General features: G+C 44.6%; 2 protein-coding genes across 3 annotated transcripts; one reads left to right on the top strand and one right to left on the bottom strand.

Moving 5' to 3' along the window:
* Positions 1–572: 572 nt before the first annotated feature.
* On the bottom strand, positions 573–5,363 carry CPTP (ceramide-1-phosphate transfer protein; the record flags this gene model as incomplete). The annotated part of the gene is given in 3 exon segments (XM_084651973.1): positions 573–3,472; positions 4,992–5,284; positions 5,286–5,363. Coding segments are annotated over 3 exon segments (885 nt in total). The 3' UTR covers positions 573–2,958.
* Positions 4,796–27,540, top strand: INTS11 (integrator complex subunit 11). Of its 2 annotated transcripts, none has more exons than XM_084651968.1 (18): positions 4,796–5,017; positions 7,014–7,206; positions 8,495–8,592; positions 10,411–10,484; positions 11,740–11,968; positions 12,856–12,954; positions 13,057–13,091; positions 14,664–14,802; positions 16,631–16,695; positions 17,440–17,629; positions 20,618–20,701; positions 22,060–22,149; positions 22,853–23,015; positions 24,052–24,159; positions 24,868–24,929; positions 25,652–25,794; positions 26,233–26,362; positions 27,357–27,540. In XM_084651968.1, exons 2-18 carry the CDS (start codon positions 7,179–7,181, stop codon positions 27,420–27,422), a joined length of 1,803 nt encoding a protein of 600 aa, XP_084508094.1. In that variant the 5' UTR covers positions 4,796–5,017; positions 7,014–7,178; the 3' UTR covers positions 27,423–27,540. The 2 variants fall into 2 exon arrangements, with proteins under 2 accessions (XP_084508094.1, XP_084508093.1); XM_084651967.1 differs by lacking the exon at positions 4,796–5,017 and adding an exon at positions 5,420–5,484.
* Positions 27,541–27,702: the final 162 nt, after the last annotated feature.

The raw sequence follows: 27,702 nt of genomic DNA, 5'->3' as shown, positions 1-27,702 counted from the left end.
TACAGAGGCAAAGAGATTGTACCTGTTCGTCACTCAATGAACGAGCGCCCTCTGGTGCACAGATAAGTTCATTGGGGACCCTTCCTCAAAACCTACTTTCAGTCCCTGCAGCTGTAGGCCTACATGTCCCACGACACTTTCTGCTTAAAACGGACTCTCTAAACCCAAATGTAATTTGGGCCCCAATCCTGCCAGCTGCTCTGCATGGCTGGGCCCTTATACCATGCAGAGGCCTTCTGTGCAAAGCAGCTTACAACCCCCCAGTGCAGTTTGTAGGACCCCGGTCTTAATGAGCAGTAAGGGATAGAGGCTAGGATTTTGAACTTGGCCAGAGCAGGGAGAGAAGAGGAACCTCAGAATTTGGAGAAGCATCACTAAACAATGCATATGCATAGGAATTTGCTAAAGATGCCACACGGATTGCAGGGTGCTGGTAAAAAGGTGCAGATTTTGAGTGTATGTACCACCCTGTGGAATCTAGCCATCATATATACAACCCCCATTTGAAAAAAAAAAAACAGGACCAACAGATTAGTAGAAACAAAGCAAACTCAGGTTTTCCACTGATAAGTGACTTTTTAATTGAAAAACCACTTGTTGGAAATTGCAAATCAAGTATTACAGCTTTGATCATATAAGAATAGTATTTAGCTTGGACATACTGGTGGAGAACAGATAAACAGTTTTCACGTTTCCCTCTTTATATTAAACCCTTGGAACAAAGGCATTACGCAAATGTTACTTACGATACATGCAGCTTTTTCACACCATATGTAGTGCGAGATACTTTAAAATATTTTATGAAATTGATCATACGCAAAATATGCAACATGACATTTTAGATGAAATATCAAGAACATCTGACCAGAAAGAAAACTCATTTAGCTAAAATAAAACAAAAACCAGCAAGTATTTATTAGACATTGGAACACTGAGTTACCTGAACTGTCTTAATATGTGGGGGAGCTACCCCATGGCATTGTGTGTAAACAGCATTTTTAAAGTTACAGTAAACTTAAAAGGGGCTTTTCTAAATTAATATCTTAACATGGAAGGAAAATGGCACATTTCACAGAGCTAAACTAGAGGCATAAATACCTTTTAATCACTGTGGGTAAACATCTATCCTTGGATCAGATGGGGGAAAACCCTCCTTTCCTGATCCTCAAGCTAAGAAATACTCTATGCACAGATTTTGATCTGCAGGATCTAAAGGTGCATGCTGCAGCTGAGAGTTTAGAATCTGCTGTTAAATTTATTTGGTCTCATTTCTGATCACTAGCCAAATGACTAATTAAGCAACCACTCATTATTGGGTTCAATATGCCCTGAATGTACGAGACCCAAGATCACATGCCTTCAAAGACCTGAGAAAGGCAGGCATTCCTGTACAACGCCACTCTTTGGAGGCAAGTTATTAACGTAATTTAAGGGAGAGTAGTGTGGCTAGCTAGGTCCAAACCCATGAGGTAATACTCAGTTTCAGCACTGTGGCCTTATTGATGCCTCCAATTAGCTAGATCACTTTATTAATGTTAATAAAATGTAAAGGGGCACAGTGTGAGAGGTGTGAACGTTGTCTTAAAATAGTTTTACAGCAGTAATATTAGGGCTCTTTCTGAAATATCCATGCACTGTTGTGAAAGATAAATTTTGAAAATATCTCCAAGTACAATTCATTATTTTATAACCAGCTTGCATCCCTCTTCCTATGTATATACCTATTATATATACAACATATATAGGAATTCTTGCTAAAACAATTTTACACTTACCACTTGCATGAAGATTTACCCTCCTTTTAAAGCTTATGATTGATTTGGACTGGAAGGCATTAAGCTTCAGCAAACACTGATTTTATGTATAGCACAAATCATAATTACCCCACCCAGCCAGCAGGACTTCATTTCTCTAGGCTTTCAGCATTCCCTTTATTTCCTAAAGTCTACTCTGTGGGTAGTTTCTGTACCTGTAGCCTCAACTTCCATAAAGCTCTGAATTATTCTGTGATTCAGTACTGTGCAGTCTGCACTCAAGATTATTTCCCACCCCCAAAAGGCACGATGCCAAGCAGCAAAACTTGGGGGAGGGTGGGGGAAGAGGGAGAAAATAACAAAGGGTCTTCCTGTCTCAACAGCACCACACAAAAATGGGGGAGGGGGAACATATCCTTATACCACACCTCCACACCATTTAGTTTTTGTGAGGATGAGTGGGAGAAGACTGGGCAGGAAGTGTTATCCAGTGCAAGTGATGACCAGCTGCCATGAAGATGGTCTGCAATCAATTGCTCACTCTGTTGTAAGAAAGCAGCATAATTTCAAGGGTCCTGCATTGCAGTGCAGCAAAACCAAAATTCCAGGCCCTGTAACACACATCACCTTGTTAACCTAAACAGAGAACAAGTGGTTGAATGGCAATGAGTGTCATCTGTACACAGGCCCTATAATACCACAGTGAGAGGTTCCGACCCTAGTTTAGCTGAATTTTAGCATTATCCCATGAGTGGGACAAAGGGAGATTCCTCACTACTTTTGTTTAAAGGCATTGGAGCTACAAAGATTAAGTGATCACTTGTGGGTGGGGGCTTTGTTTGGCTTTTACAAATAAAGACCTGATAAAGTTTTGAAAAAGGAATTCAGTGCAGAGGAGAGAGAAATCCTTTAAGTTTAAACAAGCTAACATGGGCTTTGGAATGTTTTTATTCCAAATTTCTTCTAATAAAAGGGGAGCCAAGAATTAAGTCAGCTCTCTTTTAAAAGGCCAAAGAGTATCAATCTAATTATTTATGGGCTCTACTAGAGACCTATTGGAGATGGCAGGGTAGGGGGAGAGGGAGGAAGAGAATCTAGTCTTTAGTGCAAATAACCACTTATTTACATGAGTGCCCCCCCCCCAATACAGTGAACTCTTTCAGCAATTACAATAGTGAGATATTCTAATCAAACATCCCCTACACTAGGGGAGGTCAAGCAGTTTGTGCTGGGCATAGAGCTCCTCTGTGATTTTATAGACTTCACAGATATAGGGCAAAGCATCCCCCAGCATAGCCACAGCCTCTTCAGCTGTGCCCACATTCATGGTTTCAAGGAATGTATTTCGAGTGGGTAAGGCACAAAAAGCCACCCCAGCAGCCTTGCGAATAATCCAGGGATGATAGTTAGCCAAGGAAGCATTGTATGTTTCTGAGCAGATCACAGAGGTTTTGGAGTTGTCCTTGCCAGTCCTCAGTCCTTCCAAGAACATCTGCAGCCAGTGAAGGGCTCGGTGGAGGCGCAACAAGGTTCTGCAGCCTGAGTCAGATCGCTTTTGGAGATCAACCAGGCCATTAGCCAACTCATACTCCACCATGGATTGAACGGTCAAGTACTTTTCTCGCTGGTCACTATTACGGTAATTCTCTATTATTTCTATTTTGGTCACTGCATCTTTAGAAATGAAGGAGAAAATTGTGCCCAGGCAGTTCAGAAACCTACATTCAAAACAAAAATCAATTGTGTTATGTAACAGAGTAAGGGAGCTTGAGAAATGATGCTGAAATGGTGACCTTACTTAAGTGGTTAAGAGTTAGATCAGTCTTAATTTATATCGGAAATTATTGGACAGACCAGAACTGGTGAACATAGATTGAACTTAAATCTAAGATGGAATACATGGAAGAATAAGGTGGTAGTCATTTTTATTACAGGTAATGTTGTAAATAATTGGAACAGGCTTACAAACAAGACAGTAGCAGAGTCAAGTGTTGGTAATCTAAAGCAAAACTGGTTAACTATATAGAATGTAATTTACTAACAGCCACTTTGTGCCTAGGACAAGTCAGCTACCTTTTCAGGGACGATCAAGAGGCAGCGTTTCAGTGTTTAAGCTTGGAAGGATTAGGTTTTTATTGGTACACGTTTATTGATAAACATTGACTTCACTGTACACACAAACTGATGAAAAATATTTTCAGCGACCGTCAAAGTTTACATATAGGCAAAGCAAAAAAAAAAGTTGCTTAAGAACTTAGTTTGATGTAAGGTTAGTGACGTTGTGTGTTTTGATATACGATGTTGACAATTCAAGTTATAAAGTTTCAGCTTTTTGAATCTCAATGTCTATAATCATTGAACTGTTTGATCTCCCCACCCCCCACAATTTTGTGCAACTGAAAAAATTTAAATGGATAAACTTTAATAGTTTGAAGCATATTTATCTATGATTTAAAATTCAAAATTGAATTGCGTCATGTCTAATTATGCTTCACCTCGAGGTAGAGCACAAGGGGCGGGGCTGAGGCAGGTGCTGGGCCTTAAACTCCTGTAAAGCGTGTAGGAGGGTGAGATCAGAGACACCAGGCGGCTGAGGGACTATCATTCCTTGGAGCAACGGGTGTTGGGGACGGACACAAGCTTCGGCGTTACCATGAACTCTTCTTCCAGGCGGATGGCGCGCGAGGGCACCCCTGCCCCGCCCCGCCCCAGGGGCCTGGGCGCCCGTCGCTAGTTACCTGACCCCGCCTTTACGGTGCCCCATCACCCTTCCTCAGTGCTCAGCCCTTTGTCCGCGGCCCGGTTCACGTCCCGCTTCTTTCTCAGGGGCCTCCTGCAGCCTCCCCGGGGCTCCGGCTGGCCCCGCGCTGTGACGCTGAAGCGCTTGGAAGCTTTGCTCCACCCCCCCAGCGCTGTGGCGGAGGCTCCAGGCCCGCCACGGGGGGGAGGGGGGGGCCGCCGGGCTGGGCGGCCACGCCCACGACTCCGGCCGCGCGTCCGGGCGGGGCGTGACCCCGCCTCTGCCGCGTGACCGCGACGGGCGGGGCAGTGCGGGCTGCAAGATGGCGCCTCCCCCCGCCAGCCGCTGCCGGCCAACTCGGCGGCCGAGCACCCCCGTCAATTAAAAACCGGGGCGGGGCCTCGCGGGCGGCCGCTGACCCCCCCCGGCCCGGGGGCGGGTCTCGGGCCGGCTGAGGCCAGTCGCAGCCCGGGAGCCCCCCGCCGCCCCAGCCTTACCGGACCAGGCCTTTCCAGCCCGCCAGGTACGGGTCCACGCGGACTTCCCGCTGCTCGCTGACGCAGGCTGTGAACGCCACCAGCACTTCCCTCAGGGAGAACGTCTCCGCCCCCTCCGCCATGTTGAACCGCCAGAGACTCCCCCCGGCTCCCCTCAGCCAGTTGCTTCCGCCTTCCCGACTGCTGCCCCGCCCCTTCCCGCCGCAGCCAATCGACGCCCGAGGCTCCCGCTCCAGCCATTCACCGTCTTCCTCTCCGGGCAGCGCATGTCCCTGGCCCATCGCAAGTCGGCTTATTGGGCGGGGGGGGTTGCGGAGGCTGATAGCCGCTGGCCATTGGCTGGCGCTCGCTGCGGACGTGGTGAGAGGCCATGCCTGCGTCACGTGATAGGGCAGGGACCACCCCTCCAAGGCAGAGGGCGGGTCTTAGTTTAGGGTTGCCGCGCATGCGCAGATGTCCCCGGGAAAGCGGGCCTGCTAGACGCAAGAGCGACGTGAGTCCATTTGGGAGCCGCGGGCTGGCAGTGAGCGCGGGGGGGGGCCCTGCTGCGGGTCAGTGGGGGGGAGGTTGCAGTGTTGAGGAGGGGCTGCTGTGCTGGGGGGTCAGTGAGGGGGGGGCCGCCGTGCTGGGGGGCCAGTGGGGGGGAGGTTGCAGTGTTGAGCAGGGGCTGCTGTGCTGGGGGGTCAGTGGGGGGGGCTGCTGTGCTGGGGGGGTCAGTGAGGGGGGGGGCTGCTGTGCTGGGGGGTCAGTGGGGGGGGGCCGCCGTGCTGGGGGGCCAGTGGGGGGGAGGTTGCAGTGTTGAGCAGGGGCTGCTGTGCTGGGGGGGGGAGAGTTGGTGAGGGGGGCGCCGTGCTGGGGGTCAACTGGGACGTTTTGTTTTGATCACTTTTTCGGATCCTAACCTTCTAAACCTTTTTAAAACGGTTTTTATATAAATAATATTTTGTTCCGAAAAGTTCTTTTGAAACAAACAAACAAAAAAAAAATCAGGACTTTATATTTCTGAAAAAAGGGATGTTTTTATGTTGTTTCAGGATATTTCAACTTTGTGAAAACACTTCATTTGGTGGTTGTTTTTGACGCTTAAAAAAACAACTTTTTCTAAATATTTTGATTTTGACTTAAACAACATTTTTTGTTTGTTTTGATGATAATTTTCCCAGCGGCGGTAGAAAATTCACTTTAGATAAGCTATTACCAGCAGGAGAGTGGGGTGAGAGGAGGTATTTTTCATGCTTTGTGTGTATATAAAAAGATCTTCTACACTTTCCACAGTATGCATCCTATGAAGTGAGCTGTAGCTCATGAAAGCTTATGCTCAAATAAATTGGTTAGTCTCTAAGATGCCACAAGTCCTCCTTTTCTTTTTGCGAATACAGACTAACACGGCTGTTACTCTGAAACCTATAAAATACATACTGCTCTGGAATCCCAGAAGCAGAGCTAAAGAATGTGCTAATTGTATTCACACAATTTAAGGGGTTTTGTTATTTCCCAACTTAGAAGTTAATTGAACTAAGTTCATTCTCATCTTTGATTTAATAGCAGTTTGCATTGGGAAAGGGATGCAGAGGATGAGAGTCCTAATTTTTTAAAACTAACTCCCACTTCAAAATCAAGGCTGTAATAGGGAATTTGTCTGCAGTTCATTAATAAATTAATGAACTTAGTCCTTGCTCAAGAGTCCAGGAGGCTGAAGACCTCACTCTGTCCGCAGATCAGGTACTTCAGGATCAGCAGCAGTCAGGCTTCCCACATACAGCCATGCCAATGTGCATCCCCTCTCACCTGGGCTGAATCTCTCTAAAGACAGAGAGAAGGATTCAGCCTCTATAGCCCAATCAATCTTGGACTGAGTAACTATAAAACACTGTAATAATGTTAGGGTTAAGGAAACCAGTTTATGTTTTTGGGGAACATTAGCCTTGACTATATTGGAAACAGGCATGCATTTTTAGATGACACTAATAATGTGCCGAGTTAGCTGACTCTTTTCTTGTCTGTATCCTTGTCTCCATCTAGGAAGCCATGGGGCCCCAGCTGAACTCTTCTCTGTGATATTAGTAAATAAACAGATCAGTGGTTTGAAGAAAGGCTGGATCTTCTCTTGTTTTTAGTACCCAGTTATGGTATCTCTGAAATAGCCTGCTGTACAGCTAAGGTTCAAAGAGTTCTTCTCTGCTTAAAATGCCTGAAATAAAAGTCACTCCCTTGGGTAAGTTCAAACCACAAGATGGAGCTGAAATAGGTAGAAAAGGTTTGGATGCTGTGACAGAGCCTTAAAGGAATTAAAATTAGTTAGAAATAACTAATATAGAAATGTAGAAATAACTCCAATACAGATAGCAGGAGATTTGTGCCTCTTTCCATGTTTTGGGATAGAATAGCTTGTTATGGTTTTAAGGGATTGGCAATCCACTTCCCGCGGCCTTTGTTGGCTGGAACAGCGAACCGCGGCCAGTGGGAGCTACGATCAGCCGAACCTGCGGAAACTGCAGGTAAACAAACCATCCCGGCCGGCCAGCGGATTTCACTGATGGGCTGTGTGCCAAAGGTTGCCGATCCCTGCCCTATCTTATACTTCTATCTATGTTACGTTACTTATATGTTACTGTGTTACATTTGTATAACTAGCATTCAGATTTGACTCCTCTCTTTAGGTAATCTTAATCTTGCTTTGCAAACATGAAGACAGAAAGAGATGTTGCTAACCTTGCTTTTTGATGTTAAAAGGATTAATTAATATTTATAAGCTGCCTCATAGATAGAAATAGCTAGATAGGTGCAAAATATTATTTCTTGTTGTCCTTTTGAATTTGGCAAACACTGTTTTCTGCCCATCCCAAAAATGTTTTTACTGAAGCTGGATTATGCTGTGTGCCTCTTGTTTCCTTTGTGGTCTTGCTTCAGCATACGTATTAGCATAGTGTGTGAAGAATGTTAGCTTATTCAAACTTGCTGTAGAAAGAGTGGGGATCATTGTTCTGTGGAGTACACAAATTCAAAAACAGCTGCTGTTACTTTGTGTAGCTCTGTCTCTGTGTGTAGTCTGCATACAGAGGATGTTCCTGAAAGATGATAGCAGTCTTAGTGATAAGCCATTTGATGGCATCTCCTTAAATATATCGGCAGAAATGCTGTTTGCTAATGTGTGTCTTTTGGTCTGAAACTGACAAGCTGGGTGCTAAATGGAGAGCTGCACTTTCACCGAAAGATGAGACCCTGTGGCACAGAGGAGTGACTACAGGAGGGGGAACGCCAGATTTCAAATCCAGCCCTGCCAATGATTAACTGTGTGCCATTGGGCAAGTCATTTCCCCAGTCGGCACCTGAATTTCCTCCTTTCTAAAATGAGGTTCATGATACTTGCCTCTTTTAATACGGATGTTGATGTTTATCTAGTCAGTGTTTTTCCCAGAGCTTCAAATGTTTATATCCTTCTCAAGATTTAAGAGGTTACATAGACAGGTGATGCAGCTTCCTTTGTTTGTCTCTTGCTCCAGGGGCTGGCCAGGATGTGGGCCGGAGCTGCATCCTTGTGTCTATTGCAGGGAAAAATGTCATGCTAGACTGCGGGATGCACATGGGCTATAATGACGATGTAAGTATTGCAGAAAGACTGAACGCTATGTGCAGATTCTTTAAGGTTTATCTGCCCCGCCTTTTCCAGTATTACTTCTGGTTCTGTGGGTGCCTAAGCTACATAACCTACTTGGCCAGCTGTACCAGCTTCATTTAGAAATTGTTTGAAGAATCCAGCACAACGTCTTGGTGCACTCTTAGGTGAGGACTCGCTTTCCTCTGAAACCTTAGGTATTAACCGCTGCTGGAATTGTAGTGCCACGCTTGATGGACCAATATTCCCTCTGGCAATTCTGAGTTCCTGTGTGGGGACTATATGTCCCCTCTTCCCCATATATGTTTGTATTCTGTAGTTCCACCTCCCAGCCCCCAGGTGGTGTGTGAGCTGCCTGAAAACTTTAAAAAGAGGATCAGCAGGGCAGTGGATCCTGCATTTCAGCGTCATTTCACTTTAAGTGGCAGGAGGCTTCCTGTGTGCTTAAAACAGAGGTGGGCAAACTACGGCCCGCGGGCCACATCTGGCCCACGGGACCGTCCTGCCCGGCTCCTGAGCTCCTGGCCGGGGAGCCTAGTCCCCGGCCCCTCCCTTGCTGTTCTTCCTCCCCCACAGCCTCAGTGCAGCACGCCGCCAGCACGGGAGGGGGCTGCACTGCGGGGGCAGGGGAGAGCAGGAAGGGAGGCTCACCTGCAGCCTCAGGGGAGCAGGCGGTTGGTGGGAGCATGGCGAACACGAGCGGAGGACTTGGGAGGAGCACCGGGCGGCTGCGCAGCCGGCCAGAGAGAGGTGGTGCTTTGAAAGGGAAACTGCTGCTTCTCTCCAGCTGCGTGGCTGCCTCTGCTGCTCTTGAGTCCTCCGCCCATGTTCGCAGGGCCACATTCTGAAGGAGGCTTTAGAGGGAGGGTTGGATGGGGGTGGAGTTCCAGGGCGCCTTTCAAGGGGCGGGGGTGTGGATAGGGGGCGGGGCAGTCAGGGGACAGGGAGCAGGGTGGGTTGGATAGGGGGTGGAGTCCCGGGGGGGGGGAAAGGGGCAGCGGGTCGCAGGGGGTTGCAGTCTGGGGACAAGGAGCAGGCGGGGTTGGATGGGTGGGGTATTTTGAGGGGGGCAGTCAGGGTTAGGGGAGGCACAGTCTTCCTTACCCGGCCCTCCATACAGTTTTGGAACCCCGATGTCCAAAAAGTTTGCCCACCCCTGGCTTAAAACATAAAACCCATCATTAGTTTGGTACTGGGATGAGCTTTGTTACCAGCCAGTTGATGGGACCCAAACCAAGACCTGCAGCATGTATGCTTTGCTGGATATAGAGTGATGCATTGTGGTGGTTGGTTTTTCCTCCTGACTCTGTTGTTTTGGCTCACGATGCCTGAATATTGATGGCTTCTAAGAGAGAGAGGAGTAAGCTTAATTCTTGTGTGCAGATAACAGAATTCATAAAACACAGCACAGAGCAAACTACCAACTTTAGCAGAACTCTATGAAGAGGTCTGAAACCTACAAATGAGCATTTTGGTGAGGATAAAATGGATTAGCTATCTTTCTTCTTTGACAATAACATAATTACTTATTTGCAATGTTCTAATAAACTGTCCCATTGGCAGTTTTCTCCTCCTCCTTCTTGGCACTCTCTGCACTCATCTCTTTTATGGGGTTTAGCCTGTAGCGATCCACTTTATTGGTGACACCAGCATTCCCTGTTGTCCCGCTGGAGTTCTGCCCTGTAATAAGATCACAGTGCATTCCTAAAGCTACATGGGTGGCTGACATTTGTTTAATGTCATGTTTTGAATTCAGTAACCAGTTTTGTTTAATATTTGATAACATGCTTTTGTGTCTTTTAGAGACGCTTTCCTGATTTTTCATACATTACCCAGAATGGAAGGCTGACTGACTTTCTAGACTGTGTAATCATCAGGTAAGAATCATCAGGGGTCGGTCCTGGGGCCGGTTTTGTTCAATATCTTCATAAATGATCTGGAGGATGGTGTGGATTGCACTCTCGGCAAATTTGCGGATGATACTAAACTAGGAGGAGTGGTAGATACGCTGGAGGGCAGTGATAGGATACAGAGGGACCTAGACAAATTGGAAGATTGGGCCAAAAGAAATCTGATGAGGTTCAATAAGGATAAGTGCAGGTCCTGCACTTAGGACGGAAGAACCCAATGCACCGCTACAGACTAGGGACCGAATGGCTAGGCAGCAGTTCTGGAGAAAAGGACCTAGGGGTGATAGTGGACGAGAAGCTGGATATGAATCAGCAGTGTGCCCTTGTTGCCAAGAAGGCCAATGGCATTTTGGGATGTATAAGTAGGGGCATAGCGAGCAGATCGAGGGACGTGATCGTTCCCCTCTATCAACACTGGTGAGGCCTCATCTGGAGTACTGTGTCCAGTTTTGGGCCCCACACTACAAGAAGGATGTGGATAAATTGGAGAGAGTCCAGCGAAGGGCAACAAAAATGATTAGGGGTCTGGAACACCTGACTTATGAGGAGAGGCTGAGGGAACTGGGATTGTTTAGTCTGCAGAAGAGAAGAATGAGGGGGGATTTGATAGCTGCTTTCAACTACCTGAGAGGTGGTTCCAGAGAGGGTGGTTCTAGACTATTCTCAGTGGTAGAAGGGGACAGGACAAGGAGTAATGGTCTCAAGTTGCAGTGGGGGAGGTTTAGGTTGGATATTAGGAAAAACTTTTTCACTAGGAGGGTGGTGAAACACTGGAATGCATTACCTAGGGAGGTGGTAGAATCTCCTTCCGTGGAAGTTTTTAAGGTCAGGCTTGACAAAGCCCTGGCTGGGATCATTTAATTGGGGATTGGCCCTGCTTTGAGCAGGGGGTTGGACTAGATGACCTCCTGAGGTCCCTTCCAACCCTGATATTCTATGATTCTATGAAAACTTGCTCCCGTCTTATAATTCAGATGCAGAAGAGGAAAGCACTGGAAAATAATGCTTCCACTTCCCCTCCTACATTAATAAACTAGTCATCCTTAATGGCTTGCAGTTCTATACTGCAAAGATTAGATTGCACTTCTGCTTCATGCAAGGATCTCTCAGCACTTTACATGAACTAACGCGTGTTCACAAGATTTGTGTGTTAGGTGACAGCAGTAAACATATAACTAAGTGCCTGTGGGATGTATCTTTCATTCTGGGTGTTCCTTCACAGCCACTTTCATTTGGACCACTGTGGAGCTTTACCGTATTTCAGCGAAATGGTTGGCTATGATGGACCCATATACATGACGCACCCCACCAAGGCCATCTGCCCCATCCTGCTGGAGGATTACAGGAAAATTACTGTGGATAAGAAAGGGGAGAGCAACTTCTTCACTTCCCAAATGATTAAAGATTGTATGAAAAAAGTGGTAGCTGTCCACCTTCACCAGACAGTTCAGGTAAAATGAGTCACCCTGGGGAACTCTTGGAATAAATCGGTTAGACTGTTGAAGAGGAGAGTACAGGGTCTTCTATTGCTACACTTCTGTAGTGCCTGAGCCACAAAAAGGTTAAGTGATGTGCCCAGCCCAAGGTCAGACAGAGAGTCAGTGGCAGAGCAGGGAAAGGAGCCCAGGAATCTTAATCCCCTCTCCTCATACCCCTGACCCTGCTAAGGAGCACTTTCACTTTAAACTTTTAAGATATTGTGTTTCTTGTCAGTTTCCCTTTGCAGCCAGCTGTGTGCTCTAAGGAGCTTGATACAGAAGGAGAAGGACTAGTCCGTTTCCTCTGCAGCCCTTCCATGTATAAAGGGAGTGGAGGATTGTTGGTCCTCACCTAGCAAAGAGCAAAAATAGGTGGAAAGACCAAAGTGCATATAAAAGAAACAAGCAAGAGACCAGGGTGGAGATCCAGAAACAAGAGAAAGCAGGGAGGCAGAGACACAATACAAAATAGGAAGAAGGTGAGACAGAGATTACCCAGAGTCCTTTTAGTGGCTGCTATTGAAGATTCTCAGGAGCTAGTGCATTTGTCTTGCAGTCTGTGGATTCTGAGGCACTTCAGGGGTAATCAAATCCCTTATTTGTTCAGGGTACTGCACCTGAAGTTGGTTCTTCTCTATGGTTTCCTCTAGCAGGAGTGTGGTATAGAGGATGCTGCCTCTCAAACACAGGGAGTGGGGAAGAGGACAATTGTATTTGGGAAGGGATCAGAAAATTAGCAGTGAAGAAACAGAGTAATAAAATCAGCTGCCATCAGTGCTTATAATTCCTAATTCATGAATTCTCTTTAACCACTGAGAGAGATGTCGTCTAAAATTGGCTAAATGGTTTTGTCTATGTAGGTAGATGATGAGCTGGAAATCAAGGCGTACTATGCTGGCCATGTGCTGGGAGCAGCCATGTTCCAGATTAAAGTTGGTTCTGAGTCTGTGGTATATACTGTAAGTATACAGATAAATATTTATAGACCTATACATCTCCTTTGTATGGTATGTGTCCAATTATCTTTCAGGTAGTAAATGGGTTTTCTTTTCTTTCATTAGGGTGATTATAACATGACGCCAGACAGACACTTAGGGTAAGTAGGAAGCAGACTGAATTTTAATGTGTGTGATCCATACACGGGAGATCTTAACCTGCAACTCCTGTTAATGTATGGGAGTTTATTAGTGTTGATTCTGTGTTCTTGGATAAAAGACTCGGTCACTTAGTGCCTTCTCTCTTGGGAAGATAAATGCTGTTTTCAATTATGGAACTAGATAGGTTTAAAATAATTCCTCAAGATAGACTCTGAATGCACTTCTGCAGTATTATTCTTTTCTCTGGTGTATGATCATGTTAATCCCCTTTTTAAGACTGCACAATAATTGGGTTTAAATGTTTTCCTGTCATAGCATCTTTTATAGGTGTTAGCTTTCTAACATAGTTCAGATCAAATGCTATAAATTTGTAGTGAGACATGTTTTGTTTTTGACTTGCAGTAATAAATGTTATATCAATGCTAAAGGAGAAGTATGTTTATGTGTATGAAAGATTTTAAATGTTGCTGATCTTTAATAAAATGAAACCTCTTAAATTAGTCATCAGCAAGTAAATGACAACTTGTGTCTCAAAAATCTGTAGTGTTAGTTTCCATATTGTGCACTGGCTTCATTTAGCAAAAGACCGTTACAGTGTGGTTCAGTGAAGTTAGGATTCCTGGCTCTGCTACTAACTTCCTGTGTGACCTTGAGCAAGTCACTGCACGGTAATCTAGACAAACTGGAGAAATGGTCTGAAGTAAACAGGATGTTCCTTCCTATATGGAATACTTTGCATTTATCCTTATTCAATTTCAATCAGTTGCACACATACAAAATGGGAAATGACTGCCTAGGAAGGAGTACTGCGGAAAGGGATCTGGGGGTCATAGTGGACCATAAGCTAAATGAGTCAACAGTGTAACGCTGTTGCAAAAAAACCAAACCTCATTCTGGGATGTATTAGCAGGAGTATTGTAAGCAAGACACGAGAAGTAATTCTTCCGCTCTACTCCGCGCTGATTAGGCCTCAACTGGAGTGTTGTGTCCAGTTCTGGGCACCACATTTCAGGAAACATGGACAAATTGGAGAGAGTCCAGAGAAGAGCAACAAAGATGATTAAAGGTCTAGAAAGCATGACCTGTGAGAGAAGATTGGAAAAAATTGGGTTTGTTTAGTCTGAAAAGGAGAAGACTGAGAGGGGACATAACAATTTTCAAGTACGTAAAAGGCTGTTACAAGAAGGAGGGAGAAAAATTGTTTTTCGTAACCTCTGAGGATACAACAAGAAGCAATGGGCTTAAACTCCAGCAACGAAGGTTTAGATTGAACATTAGGAAAAACTTCCTAACTGTCTGGGTAGCTAAGCACTGGAATAAAATTGCTTAGGTTCGGAGGTTTTTAAGAGCGGGTTAGACAAACACCTGTCAGGAACGGTCTAGATAATACTTAGTCCTGCCATGAGTGCAGGGGACTGGACTAGATGACCCCTCAAGACCCCTTCCAGTCCTATGATTCTGTGATTTCTGGGCCTTAGTTTTCCCATCTATAAAAGGTGGATAAGGACCATCATTATCCCTATATTAAGGTGCTATATATTATCTATTAGATTGTCGCTCTCTGTTTTTAGAGCTGCCTGGATTGATAAGTGTCGTCCGGATTTATTAATCAGCGAATCCACCTATGCCACAACTATCAGAGACTCCAAACGCTGCAGAGAGAGGGACTTCCTCAAGAAGGTCCATGAAAGTGTAGAGAGAGGAGGGAAGGTATGGTATGCAGCATAAGCTAATTGGGGTCTTTCCCAGTCTGTAGAAAGCATGTGCATCCGGTGGGTCAGTAGGGCTGTATTATTGCTAATATTTGAGCTGCCTTCTTACACAGCATGACGACAGCTCTGTTGCTCCACCAAGCAAATTTGGTGGTTGGTTTTATTGCTAACCTGTGCTAGAAAGGGCAGGGTATTAAGTGGGTGTTCTTGCTTTTCTAGTGGAAAGGAAATGCCAGGTTACAATCTGAACTCTTGTCGTTCAACGTTACAGAGACAGTCATGCCTGAAACACAGACGTGTGCATTCTGTGTTCTGTATTCCGTGCCCCACTATTAGACGCTGAGCAGATTTTTGCTGTAAAACCCCAAATATAAGAGAAGTATTAACCTACCTACTTCCCCTTCTGAAACATTTTAAAAATGTTTGAATGCACTGCATGTAGCTTTCCCCCTTTTATTTGTTCAGATCTTTTCTAATCACGTCAATTTGAAATAAACAACTGGTCGTCTTGTCTACGTGACCACCAAAGCACATGGCACATAGCAGTGCTTATAATGTCAATAACATCTTAATGCAATTTTTAACTGTAGTTGGCTTTTGTGATTTTTGGGTGTCTTCCTTAGGCACTTGTTTGTTTCTTGTTCATTCAGAATTTTGGTCATTGCCCCCCTCTTGTTAATTAAAAGCCAACTTTCTGTAGCCACTGAGAGAAGTTTCCCAATAAAATGTGCCTTAAAAGCAGTCCTACTTAAAGATGGATGTTGTATCTGCATTAAAACAAATAATTTAGAGCCAGATCCCAGTGGTCAAGTCACTGGATTCTCAAGTAATGGAACTATGCTGATTTTCATGAGGATGTGGCCCTTAGTTCCTGAGGTTTGGATTAAATTAATCACTGATAAAATGGGAGGTGCAGTCTGTATGGCAGTCACATGTTTACAGTTTTAATGGTGTTGTCTTGGTTAAAAGGTACATTAGTTCATCCCCAGTGACTTTGGTCATATACTTCATTCATTTATTGTTCTGTTCCCAGTGAGGGAGAAATCTGTATCTGCTTATGGAAGGAAAAAGTGAGTCCTCTGAGAACAGAGGTGGCATACAGATAGATCTCCCACCTAGAGACTCCTCTTAGAACTAGCTGATGATTTCTTAAGTATGAAGTTGTCACTGAATCTGGAAAACAAATCAGTAATGTAAGGTGCTGCCAGTTGGCAGCAAGCATCAGTGAACAGTTTGACAGAAGAAAATATTAGAGACATGAAACGACGTGTGTGAAAACTCTCCAAGGAGGCAGCTGTGTGTACGTTCTATGTTGGACTCTCACGCTCCTTGTTCCCTGGAGGGCTAAATAAGTTACTGCTAGGACATAACTGCTCCAGTGCGGCCTAGGCAGTTAAGATGAAAAGTGCTTGGCACAATGTAATTTTCCATAGACAATGCCAGAAATGTGGTTTTGTTTTTATTTACAGTATTTTATTGGAAACTTCCTTGCAGTGCTAAACCGAACAATGTGGCTCCCTAAGTCTCCACAAAGCGTGTTCCCTGTTATATTGCAAGAATCCAGGGAGCCTGGGATGTTGCTTTCAGTATAAGTGCAATATCTCCTCTCCATTAAGAACAAATGATGAATAGGGAAATAAAAAGCAGCATCAGGAAGATCGGCCCTCTATGGGGAGAGTCTGGAAAGGAGGGCACATGGAGTTCATCTGCAAAATTGAATGTGCACCCGTTGTGAGCAAGTGCAGGTGTTTGTGGGCACTAGTGGGGCATGTAATTTTTGCTCAGTGTTTCGCAGTATATAGTCTAACTCTGCACTTCAACTGCAGGTTCTTATCCCGGTTTTTGCTCTGGGACGTGCCCAGGAACTCTGCATCTTACTGGAAACTTTCTGGTAAGAACAGCCTCAGGTTTTCCATTTAAAACCTATATCTATTCCCCTTCCCCCCCATACACTTAGTGCTCATTTTTTCCAGGATTCTGTGGTGTCTGTCTTGTCATGGATAGTCTTACATTCATCTCTCTGTCTCTAGTCTGTATCTGCCCATGCTGGCTAGTGTTGGATTGCTCCCTGTAGTATATTTTTCTAATGCTTTTGTCCCTCCACCACTTGGACACTACTCTAAAATATCTTGCTCTTTTGAGACATTCCTCACCTTGCCCCCAGACACTCAGTCTAAATTTTCCCTTTCCTTATTTCATGCCATCTCTCTGGCCTTGCAAAACTCTCCATGCTCAGGACAAGTAACTTTTTTTGGATGGCCTGAATAAAATACTGAGTTTTTTTCATGAACATCGTCATGGTAAAGATCAAAAAGGAGAGGCTGTGTCTGGGTTGGAACATGTACATGATAATCTAAAGATGCCTTACTCTTAATTATACCCCTTAGCATCATGTTTAACATTCATAATTGATTAGATAAGTCTGGAGCAGTTGACAATGAGAATTGGATTATCTAACATTAATGTGACATAGCAGTGATATTGGCTTATTACTTCCCCAGGTAAGTATATGCATAGAAATCTTAAGTCCCTAGACTGATTCTTGAGCACACAAAGGGGAGCGCCTGAGGGATTTTTGCCAGGATCCCACTTAAGCAACGACAGCTGGCTGACTGACTTTTCTCTCTCCCCAAAGGGAAAGAATGAACCTGAAGGCCCCAATTTACTTCTCCATGGGGCTGACTGAGAAGGCCAATCACTACTACAAGCTCTTCATCACATGGACCAATCAGAAGATCCGGAAAACTTTTGTCCAGAGAAACATGTTCGAATTCAAACACATCAAGGCATTTGACAGGGCCTTTGCCGATAACCCTGGGCCAATGGTACGTGGAGGTTAAGAACATGATAGGATTGATGTGCATTGATAGGAGATGCTTTAGTGCTGTTTTTTGCCTGGGTTAAGGACAGTGCACAATTTACATAGCATCTGAACTCCTCACAATTGTCAATGTATTTTTCACAACACCTCTCTGAGATAGCGAATTACTGTTATCCCCATTTTACAGATGGGAAACTGAGGCCTAAAGAGATGAAGTAATTTGCCCAGTGTCACATAAGAAGTGCCTATGGCAGACCTGGGACTCTACACCCAAATCCCTGTTGAATATACATTTTTTTGCACTAATAAATCCAATCATATGCAGCAATAATGAAGCTTTTGTCTTAAACATAATAAAAGGAATAAACATACTACAAGACATACCTTCTTGTAAGTACAGGTTTCAGAGTAGCAGCTGTGTTCGTCTGTATTCACAAAAAGAAAAGGAGGACTTGTGGCACCTTAGAGACTAACAAATTTATTTGAGCATAAGCTTTTGTGAGCTACAGCTGACTTCATCGGATGAATTCAGTGGAAAATACAGTGGGGAGATTTATATACATAGAGAACATAAAACAATGGGTGTTACCATACACACTGCAACCAATGTGATCACTTAAGGTGAGCTATTATGAGCAGGAGAGTGGGGGGGCAGGGGGAACCTTTTGTAGTTATAATCAAGGTGGGCCATTTCCAGTAGTTGACATGAACATCTGAGGAACAGTGGGGCGGGGGGGATAAACATGGGGAAATAGTTTTACTTGTGTAATGACCCATCCACTCCCAGTCTCTATTCAAGCCTAAGTTAATTGTATCCAGTTTGCAAATTAATTCCAATTCAGCAGTCTCTCGTTGGAGTCTGTTTTTGAAGGTTTTTTTGTTGAAGTATTGCCACTTTTAGGTCTGTAATTGAGTGACCAGAGAGACTGAAGTGCTCTCCAACTGGTTTTTGAATGTTTTAATTCTTGATGTCTGATTTGTGTCCATTTATTCTTTTACGTAGAGACTGTCCAGTTTGACCAATGTACATGGCAGAGGGGCATTGCTGGCACATGATGGCATATATCACATTGGTAGATGTGCAGGTGAACGAGTCTCTGATATTGTGGCTGATGTGATTAGGCCCTGTGATGGTGTCCCCTGAATAGATATGTGGACACAGTTGGCAGCGGGCTTTGTTGCAAGGATAGGTTCCCGAGTTAGTGGTTCTGTTGTGTGGTGTGTGGTTGCTGGTGAGAATTTGCTTCAGGTTGGGGGGCTGTCTGTAAGCAAGGACTGGCCTGTCTCCCAAGATCTGTGAGAGTGATGGGTCGTCCTTCAGGATAGGTTGTAGATCCTTGACGATGCGTTGGAGAGGTTTTAGTTGGGGGCTGAAGGTGATGGCTAGTGGCGTTCTGTTATTTTCTTTTTTAGGTCTGTCCTGTAGTAGGTGACTTCTGGGTACTCTTCTGGCTCTGTCAATCTGTTTCTTCACTTCCGCAGGTGGGTATTGTAGTTGTAAGAATGCTTGATAGAGATCTTGTAGGTGTTTGTCTCTGTCTGAGGGGTTGGAGCAAATGCAGTTGTATCATAGAGCTTGGCTGTAGACAATGGATCGTGTGGTGTGGTCTGGATGAAAGCTGGAGGCATGTAGGTAGGAATAGCGGTCAGTAGGTGTCCGGTATAGGGTGGTGTTTATGTGACCATCGCTTATTAGCACTGTAGTATCCAGGAAGTAGATCTCTTGTGTGGACTGGTCCAGGCTGAGGTTGATGGTGGGATGGAAATTGTTGAAATCATGGTGGAATTCCTCAAGAGCTTCTTTTCCATGGGTCTAGATGATGAAGATGTCATCAATGTAGCACAAGTAGAGTAGGGGCATTAGGGGACGAGAGCTGAGGAAGCGGCCTTCTAAGCCAGCCATAAAAATGTTGCCATACTGTGAGGCCATGCGGGTACCCATAGCAGTGCTGCTGATTTGAAAGTATACATTGTACCCAAATGTGAAATAGTTATGGGTGAGGACAAAGTCACAAAGTTCAGCCACCAGGTTTGCTGCGACATTATCGGGAATACTGTTCCTGACGGCTTGTAGTCCATCTTTGTGTGGAATGTTGGTGTAGAGGGCTTCTACAGCCATAGTGGCCAAAAATAAAACTATTTCCCCATGTTTATCTCCCCGCCCCACTGTTCCTCAGACATTCTTGTCAACTGCTGGAAATGGCCCACCTTGACTATAAACCCCCCCTCCCTCCCCGCCGCTCTCCCACTGGTAATAGCTCACCTTAAGTGATCACTCTGGTTACAGTGTGTATGGTAACACCCATTGTTTCATGTTCTCTGTGTATATAAATCTCCCCACTGTATTTTCCACTGAATGCATCCGATGAAGTGAGCTGTAGCTCACGAAAGCTTATGCTCAAATAAATGTGTTAGTCTCTAAGGTGCCACAAGTCCTCCTTTTCCTCTTGTAATTAGAAAATTAATCTACAAATGGCAGATCTGTTAAGTGCATTCCTCTGCACTGATCCAATCTATAGTTCTTATAACCAATCCCTTTAAATTAAACTCACGACAGTGACCCTTTAAAAACAAATAAATGTTGCATTGTTGCTGTTGATTTTGACAGATTCCTGTTCTAGTTACATCCCAGTAGATCGCTCAGAAACCATCACGGCACTACAGGCTAATAAAAACTCTTGAAGGGTTTATTAGGAAATGTGAATTCTGAAGTATTTTGTTTTATGGAAAATTATGGAGATCTTATTATATGAAAATAAGGTACAGTTGGAAAAAATTACCTCTGCCTCTCCCTCCCTCCCCCCCCAACCCCACAGCTGTAATGAGTATAAACAGTACTGTATATTATTTGGTACTATATAGATTCATGGATGGAACTTTCTGGGTTCTGTTCTTATGTGCTCTCTCCAAAATCTGGGAAACCTGCTTTTTAGTCATTAGGAAAAATGAATCTCTGTGTGGCAGCACCTAACACTCTTGTTTTGAAACCTAGGTTGTATTTGCAACCCCAGGTATGCTTCATGCTGGACAGTCCCTTCAGATCTTCAGGAAATGGGCAGGGAATGAAAAGAACATGGTAAGAAATTCTGTGACCTTGAATGATGCCTCATATTGATGTGTGGGGCTATAGTCCAGTCGTTTTAGAAATAAACTCTGCCTATAATGGCAGAGTCTTTTGCATGTATCTTTCCTTTATCGGCTGTTATCTAAATGAGTCATCAGTTAGTAATAACCACTGACTGACCTTATTTAATTAAAGCATAATTAAAAAATGCTTTTTATGACTGGCATATTGCATTTGGACCAACTCCAGGCCCTGAAATTAGTGGATGTTTAGCCATTGGCTTCGCTGGGGCCAGGATTTGTCTCTGCTGGACAAGGATTCACCCTTTGAGGAACAGATGCAGCTTGATAAAATCAAGGTTTAATTACTGTGCATGAACATGACGCTATCAGTTCTGATGGCATGTCTACACTCCAGACTTAAGTTGACCTATGTTAGATACCACATTGTGCTTCAATTAGGGGAAAAAATTAGTATTAACTCCTAACATGCTGCCTGTGATCCATGCGTGGGGACACACTGGTCCATTTATTTCAGTGGGACCACCTTATCAAGTATCCATGCGGGTCAGTTTTTACACAGGGAACACTGGCTATGAAAATCATCGATGGTGAATAGCTGTGGAACTCTGAGCGTTTCTCACGGAGCCACACTCTGAAAGCCAGCCTGCTCTGGTGGTCTTGATAAGGATATAAAATATCCCACTGAGAGAGTTTCTGTGCACAAAGGCTGACGGTGACCTTTGAAACTCATAAGGTGACATTCCTCAGGTTTGAGACTGGAACCGCTTTTTATATTTTTTTTACTAAATATTTTGAAGATCTTTTAAAGAAGCCTTAATTTTGAAGGAATCCGATGAAACTGAATGATAACCAGGCCTTTATAGTCGGGGAGAGAGGGATTTCCTGAGGAACTGACATGGGTACAGTTCTTTTAGCTCAAGCTTTTCTGACTATTAAAATGTTGCATTGTAGGCAGTAGACTCAGAAAGGATGAGTGGTGCAAGAGTTTGTTATGAAAATGTATTTTCAGCTGTGCTTATCTGTTCAAAGCTGTCTGTTTACCCATGACTAGTAATAACCCTTATTTAGTAGCATGCAAATTTTAACAAAAGCCACCTTTTAAATTTAATCTTAATGCTTGTGCCATACTCGGGGGGTCTTTATCATACAAGATGCTAAGGGGCATAATTGAACAGAATAGATTCAGTAGCATCTAAACAAAGAGCTGTGGTATACAGGTCGAGAACCATGGAAACTTGCCATCAGCATCATACAGGTGGCTGTGTGGCTAGCTCTGTCCCAAGAGAACAATTTACTGTAGCTCCGTTCAGTGTGCAAATGCTACGTATTTGTCTGGATTCCTTCCAGGTCATTATGCCAGGTTACTGTGTGCAAGGAACTGTGGGCCATAAGATCCTGAGTGGACAGCGGAAGCTAGAAATGGAAGGAAGACAAATAGTAAGTTTATTTTGGAAGGGCACCACTGACTTTCAGGGGACTTGCACATTGCACTGCCCTCTGTGTCGGTGAAAATCTCTCCCTGTGTTGATGTACCAAGTAACATTTTAGCTGACGTGATTGAATTAGGTCCTTTGGTTGCACCGACAATGATTTGCATTCTGCGGCCATCCTTCCACGTGTGGACCCACAACTACAGTCGGTAGGAGTTTGGCTACGTGGGCAATGGCTGAACAATTGCCCCATAAATCTCTTACTGCCTGAAATCACTGTAGATGTGCCCAGAGGCTTTAATGGGTGTTTACTTCTATATGGAAAAATACATAAATCACCTATACTCAGTGAGGTAACGGTCACATAGATTCCTGCTGGAAGGGACATTGCAGCTGGTAATTAAAATCCTTACACGGTGATTTTCTTTGGGCAAAGCTGAGACAGGTAGTGTATCCAGAATGATAAAGTCTGATCCTGCAAGGTACTAACTGCTTTCCTTGTATGGAGCTGACTGCTGTCAACTGCCCGACATCAAGGATCTGGCTGTCTCAATTGTCCCACTTTCTGAAGTAGGTGTCTTGCTCACTCCAGTTACACGCGGACGCTGAGAGCTCTGGTTTAGTTACTGCGTGGCTTGTAAGTTGCGAACAAGCAAAGCAAGTATTGATGGGGGATGGCTTCTGTTTGCTTCTCCCCTTGCTCCCTGCAGCTGGAGGTGAAGATGCAGGTAGAATACATGTCCTTTAGTGCCCATGCTGATGCCAAGGGAATAATGCAGCTGATTCGCCAAGCCGAGCCACGCAGTGTTCTTCTGGTTCACGGGGAAGCAAAGAAGATGGAGTTCCTAAAGCAGAAAATTGAACAGGAATTTCGTATGTGACTTGTTTGGGTGTAGAGGGTGCTGGGGAGGATTCGTCGTGGAAGGGGGAAGGATTAATTATTTTTATAGTTCATGTACTTTGGCCAGGATGTGAAATCTAGTTGAATAACGTGTTTTGATTGGCTCGATGACTCTCCAGATGGCATGGCTTGCAGTAAGCCCCTGCTCCAGGTTTAATGATCTTTAGGGACCAATCAGATGCAGTGCAGTCGAAGAAATAGAGAGTTATTGTATGTGTGCATGTATAAACAGGGATTTATTTCTGTAAGCTGTGTCTCTTGGACTCCGAAAACCAACAGAGACTGGTGGGGAAAAGTTCTTTCATGTTTATAATTCTGTACTACGGACTTAAGTTACAGTGAGCAAGAGTAGAGGAAAAACTAAAACCTTTTTTGAAAGCAGCTGACTCTAAGGCGAGGTGGAGAATGATCAGCAAAGAGACCATTGTGTTTCACTCTCTGGATACTTATTTATTGGGTGCATTTTCCCAACAGTTGCAGGTGACTTTTGCATTAACTTGTTTTTATCCTGGCTGTAAGTTCTGCGGCAGTCTTGCTGTAGCCTGTGATCTTGCCAACTCTCACAAATTCTCCAAGACTCAGGCTGGATGGGAGTTCTCCAAAAGAAACCCATGCTGCTGCATGAGGTGTTGCTGGTGATTCACTAAGTAGCGTTGTTCCCTTTGTGGGAATCTGTGCTGTCTTCCATGGGAAAAGTATGTAAAAAGGCCGTGACTACTTGTGACTAACGATCCCATGGAATTTACCACACGTTTAGGGGTGTTAACTCTGGTGGCCTGGCAAGATTCCCTTTAGAACAAGTATACTGGCTATTTGCATTACCCCTTCAAGTTTCAGTTGAGTATAATGTTCTTAGTCCCTGTCCCAAATTGTTGTAAAGGGTTGTTGTTAAACACCCGCCGTGTTCCACTCTAGCTATGGGTGCAATGATAGTTCCTGTATAAAAAGTCCTTTGGGGTTAGAAGCTCTATATGGACGTTTCTCCAGTATTGTTTGCTTTTAATACAGATGTCAACTGCTACATGCCTGCAAACGGAGAAACCACTACATTGTTCACCAGCCCCAATATACCAGTGGACATTTCCCTTGGATTGTTGAAGAGAGAGACTGCCATAGGTAATACACCAGTTAACAATGACTTTTCCCTTTCAGGCACTGCAGTTCTCGTACAGCTTGTTTTTACTGCTGAATGTAAGGTTATGCATGGATGTGTGAGAAGGGGATGTTGTGGACACATTTATGTGATCTTCCACATAATGGAGCTTCATCACTAGTGGGATGAAGAGTTCACCTGCCAATTTATCCCCATTCATAGTGTATTCACTGTTTTTAAAAGCCCCAGGCTGGAAAGTCAGACACACACAGAATGGGGCTGCCCTGCTATTCATCATTAATGCACTCTGCAAAGAGATTACCTGTCAAGTTTGCTTAATGGATACAAATGCATGCTTCAGTGGGCCAGTTCCACCCTTGTTGGAATTACAAGATAATCTGGTTTTAATCCCCACAAACTTCTATCTAAACCGAGGAAGCGACGTGTGCTGCAAGATTGAGAGAAAGTCAATGTTGCTGAGCCTGATTTGCCCCATCCCCAGGGAATTGCTAACTGGGTTAAGACACTGTTTGTAAAAGGTCTCTGCCAAGGTTATAAGATCATAGACTGAACCTACTGCATTTCAGTTGAGGGGCTGGCAGTTCAGGCCCTCTTCTCATCCCTGCAGTCTGTTGGATCCCAAAGTGTTTTACTATGTGTGTATAAAAGGTGTTAGATAAGCACAAGACCATTAATGACTTTGTGCTTCCTTTCGGTTGGTCCCACTCTAGGTCTCGTACCAGATTCCAAGAAGCCAAAGCTCATGCATGGCACATTAATCATGAAGGATAATGTAAGTGAAAAGGAGATTACTCTAGTACTTGTCTTGTGGCCTCTGTTTGCCTCTGCTAACAGTAAAGGTGTTGTGCACAGTCCTAGCTTCTTGGAAGCAGCTCAGCAGTGACCGCTCTGAAGTGTTGTGGGGCTATGAAGGAGATCCAGGTGTATGAGAATTCCCAGCTTCTCAACCACCAAGGTTGGTAGAGATCAGACCAACCGAGAGGCATGGCTCTCTGTCTCTGGAAGAGGACACTGGAGACATAGCTAACCAATCCACAGAGCCACTTCCAATACAGTTCTGCTTTTTCTCATGCTGTTGCCTCCTGCTGCCACACTATGGATGCATTTACCTTCTGGTCCAGGTCAAGAGATCTTATGCTTAACCTAGTGGTTGTAGTCTAACTCACTCTTGTCATACAGGTGGGTTGTGCCAACTTTTATTCATAGAGCAGCTGTGCTTGAAGGCAGGTTTGGAAAACAGGGAATGTATGATGGAGAGAGGTGTTTGTATAAATCTGTGTACACACACACACACACACACATCTGGCTAGCGGCTGTTGTTTGTGGCATTGTCCACAGTGTGCGAGGCCATTTAAAAAGGCACGGTCCATGCCCCAAGGAAATCTATGTGTTTGTCCTTTGCTCCAGAGTCCTTTTTTCGTTATTGGGTAGCTCTCTATAGAGCTAATGTGAATGGCAGCCTGTGATTAATGGATTTCTCCTTTCCCTTGGCAGAGCTTCCGCTTGGTCTCCCCTGAGCAGGCACTGAAGGAACTGGGGCTAGGGGAGCATCAGCTGCGTTTTACCTGCCGTGTCCACATTCAGGATCCTCGCAAGGAGCACGAGATGGTGCTTCGAGTCTACAATCACCTTAAGGGGTAAGCATGCCACAGGCTGTTTAACAGCTGCTGCTCCAAGGGTGGCCTTGCTGTTCCAAAGCAGCTGTGCGTAGCTGGGGAATGTTAATAGGTGACAAAAAAAACTATTGGTAGAGATTCCAGTGACTAAAATGTACAGATAATTCCTCTGCTCTAGACTGCTGGCCCAGCCCCTCAGGAGTGGTTTATGCAGACAAACCAGAAATCAAGCCCTGTGGGACCATGTGACTTTCTAATGATTAATATAGAAAGGCATAAGCAGGCTTTGAATAAGACCTGTTCTGCCCTCCTCGGCCGGCAGGTATTGGCTCAGACGGTGGCCGGGGAGGTGCAGGCGTTCTCTGTACTGATGCACTGATTGTAGGAGCTAGGTCTGTGTAGTCAGACGCCCACTTCAGTACAGAGCAGGAATGCATAATGTACCTTCCATCTTCCTAGAGTCCTGAAAGATTATTCTGTTCAGCATCTCCCTGATGGATCTATCATGGTGGAGTCCATTCTGATCCAAGCCACAGCACAGTCAGAGGACCAAGGAACCAAAGTTTTGCTGGTGTCATGGACATACCAGGTAAGAATAAATGTCACTTCAGAAGACACACATTCACAAAGTGACTCTGGTTAGCTATGTTCTAACGTGGGCCTGTGGTGAGGGTTGCAATTGTAAGGATGAGTTTCCAGAGAAGTGGGTTATTGCAGTGAGGGAACAGAAAAGAGCTACTCCATCTTTGAGTTTGTTTGAGTCCAGCATGAGCCACTTACGCATGGAGTTACACCTCCCATGTGCAGCACAGGCATAGCTGCAGCCACCCCTGCTGCAACATCCACACAGCTATTTTTAGTGCACTAGCTCATGCTGAGCTATCATGATCGTCTGTCCAGACTGGGAATCTCACACCTCAGCTGCAGTGTAGACACAATGTCTTAGTATGGAGCTGCTCTAGCCTGCTGGTTCAAATTTTCATTGGGCAGCCGCAGGCCCACAGGGCCTGTTAGAGTGCTGTAGATTTACACCCCAGCTTGCCATGCACTAACTCTAGAGTCACCTCCTTTCTAAGCTTTCCCCCAGTGTTTTAGCCCTAATAAAACTACCTTTCCGGTAGCACCATCTCCTGAGTCTACTCCCACTGCAGGCACTGGAAACAAAATCATCAACCACCCTAAAATTGATGGCCTTAGCCATCAGCAATATGATTCGTTGGGGGTTGTATGAAAAATTTGAGTTGTGACTAGCAAAAAGCTCACCCCAGCAGAGGCACTAGTGTTTAATTGCATGGCTAGAGTTCTCTAGTGCCTAGGTTTTGTGGATTTCAAAAGGATTTTCTTTAGAGGGGAAATTTTTTTTGCTTTGCTCTCAGGAAAACAAGACATTTGTTGTCTCAGCGCCCCCTCACACGTTGTTCTTCCAAAATAGCAGACTTGGCAGTAACAAACTCCCATTTGTCAAACAATTCAGAAACAGTACTAAGTTTAGGTGTAGGCCTGTCAAAACAGCAGGCTCTGATTTGCTGCCCTAAAAGAGAGTGGAGTGGAGGTGTTGCCACCTGACCTATTTCTCTGTACAGGATGAAGAACTGGGCAGCTATCTTACATCTCTATTGAAAAAGGGACTGCCACAAACTACAGCTTGAGTGACGCAGCAATGGGGAAAATGGAACTTCAGAAGCCTTCCAGGTTTACCTCCGTTTTTTACATTATCCAGAGCATGTAAATACTTGTTTTTTTAAATAAAACGTCTATTGTAAAATATCCTGCAGTAGAGAGTATTAAACTATTCAGACAAAATTTTGCTTTAGCAGCACTGCTATCTCCCACTGGCAAAGCCAGTCACAAATATCAATTACTGCGCAAGCTGTTTGCATCAAGTTACCTGAAGCAGCTTTGACTGGAGTTCCTTGTAGAGCATGGTAA

Source organism: Lepidochelys olivacea (assembly GCF_965140295.1).
Source record: "Lepidochelys olivacea isolate rLepOli2 genome assembly, chromosome: 18".
NCBI lineage: Eukaryota > Metazoa > Chordata > Testudines > Cheloniidae > Lepidochelys > Lepidochelys olivacea.
Note: the sequence above shows the minus strand (reverse complement) of the source record. Positions and strands in the feature narration are given on the sequence as shown.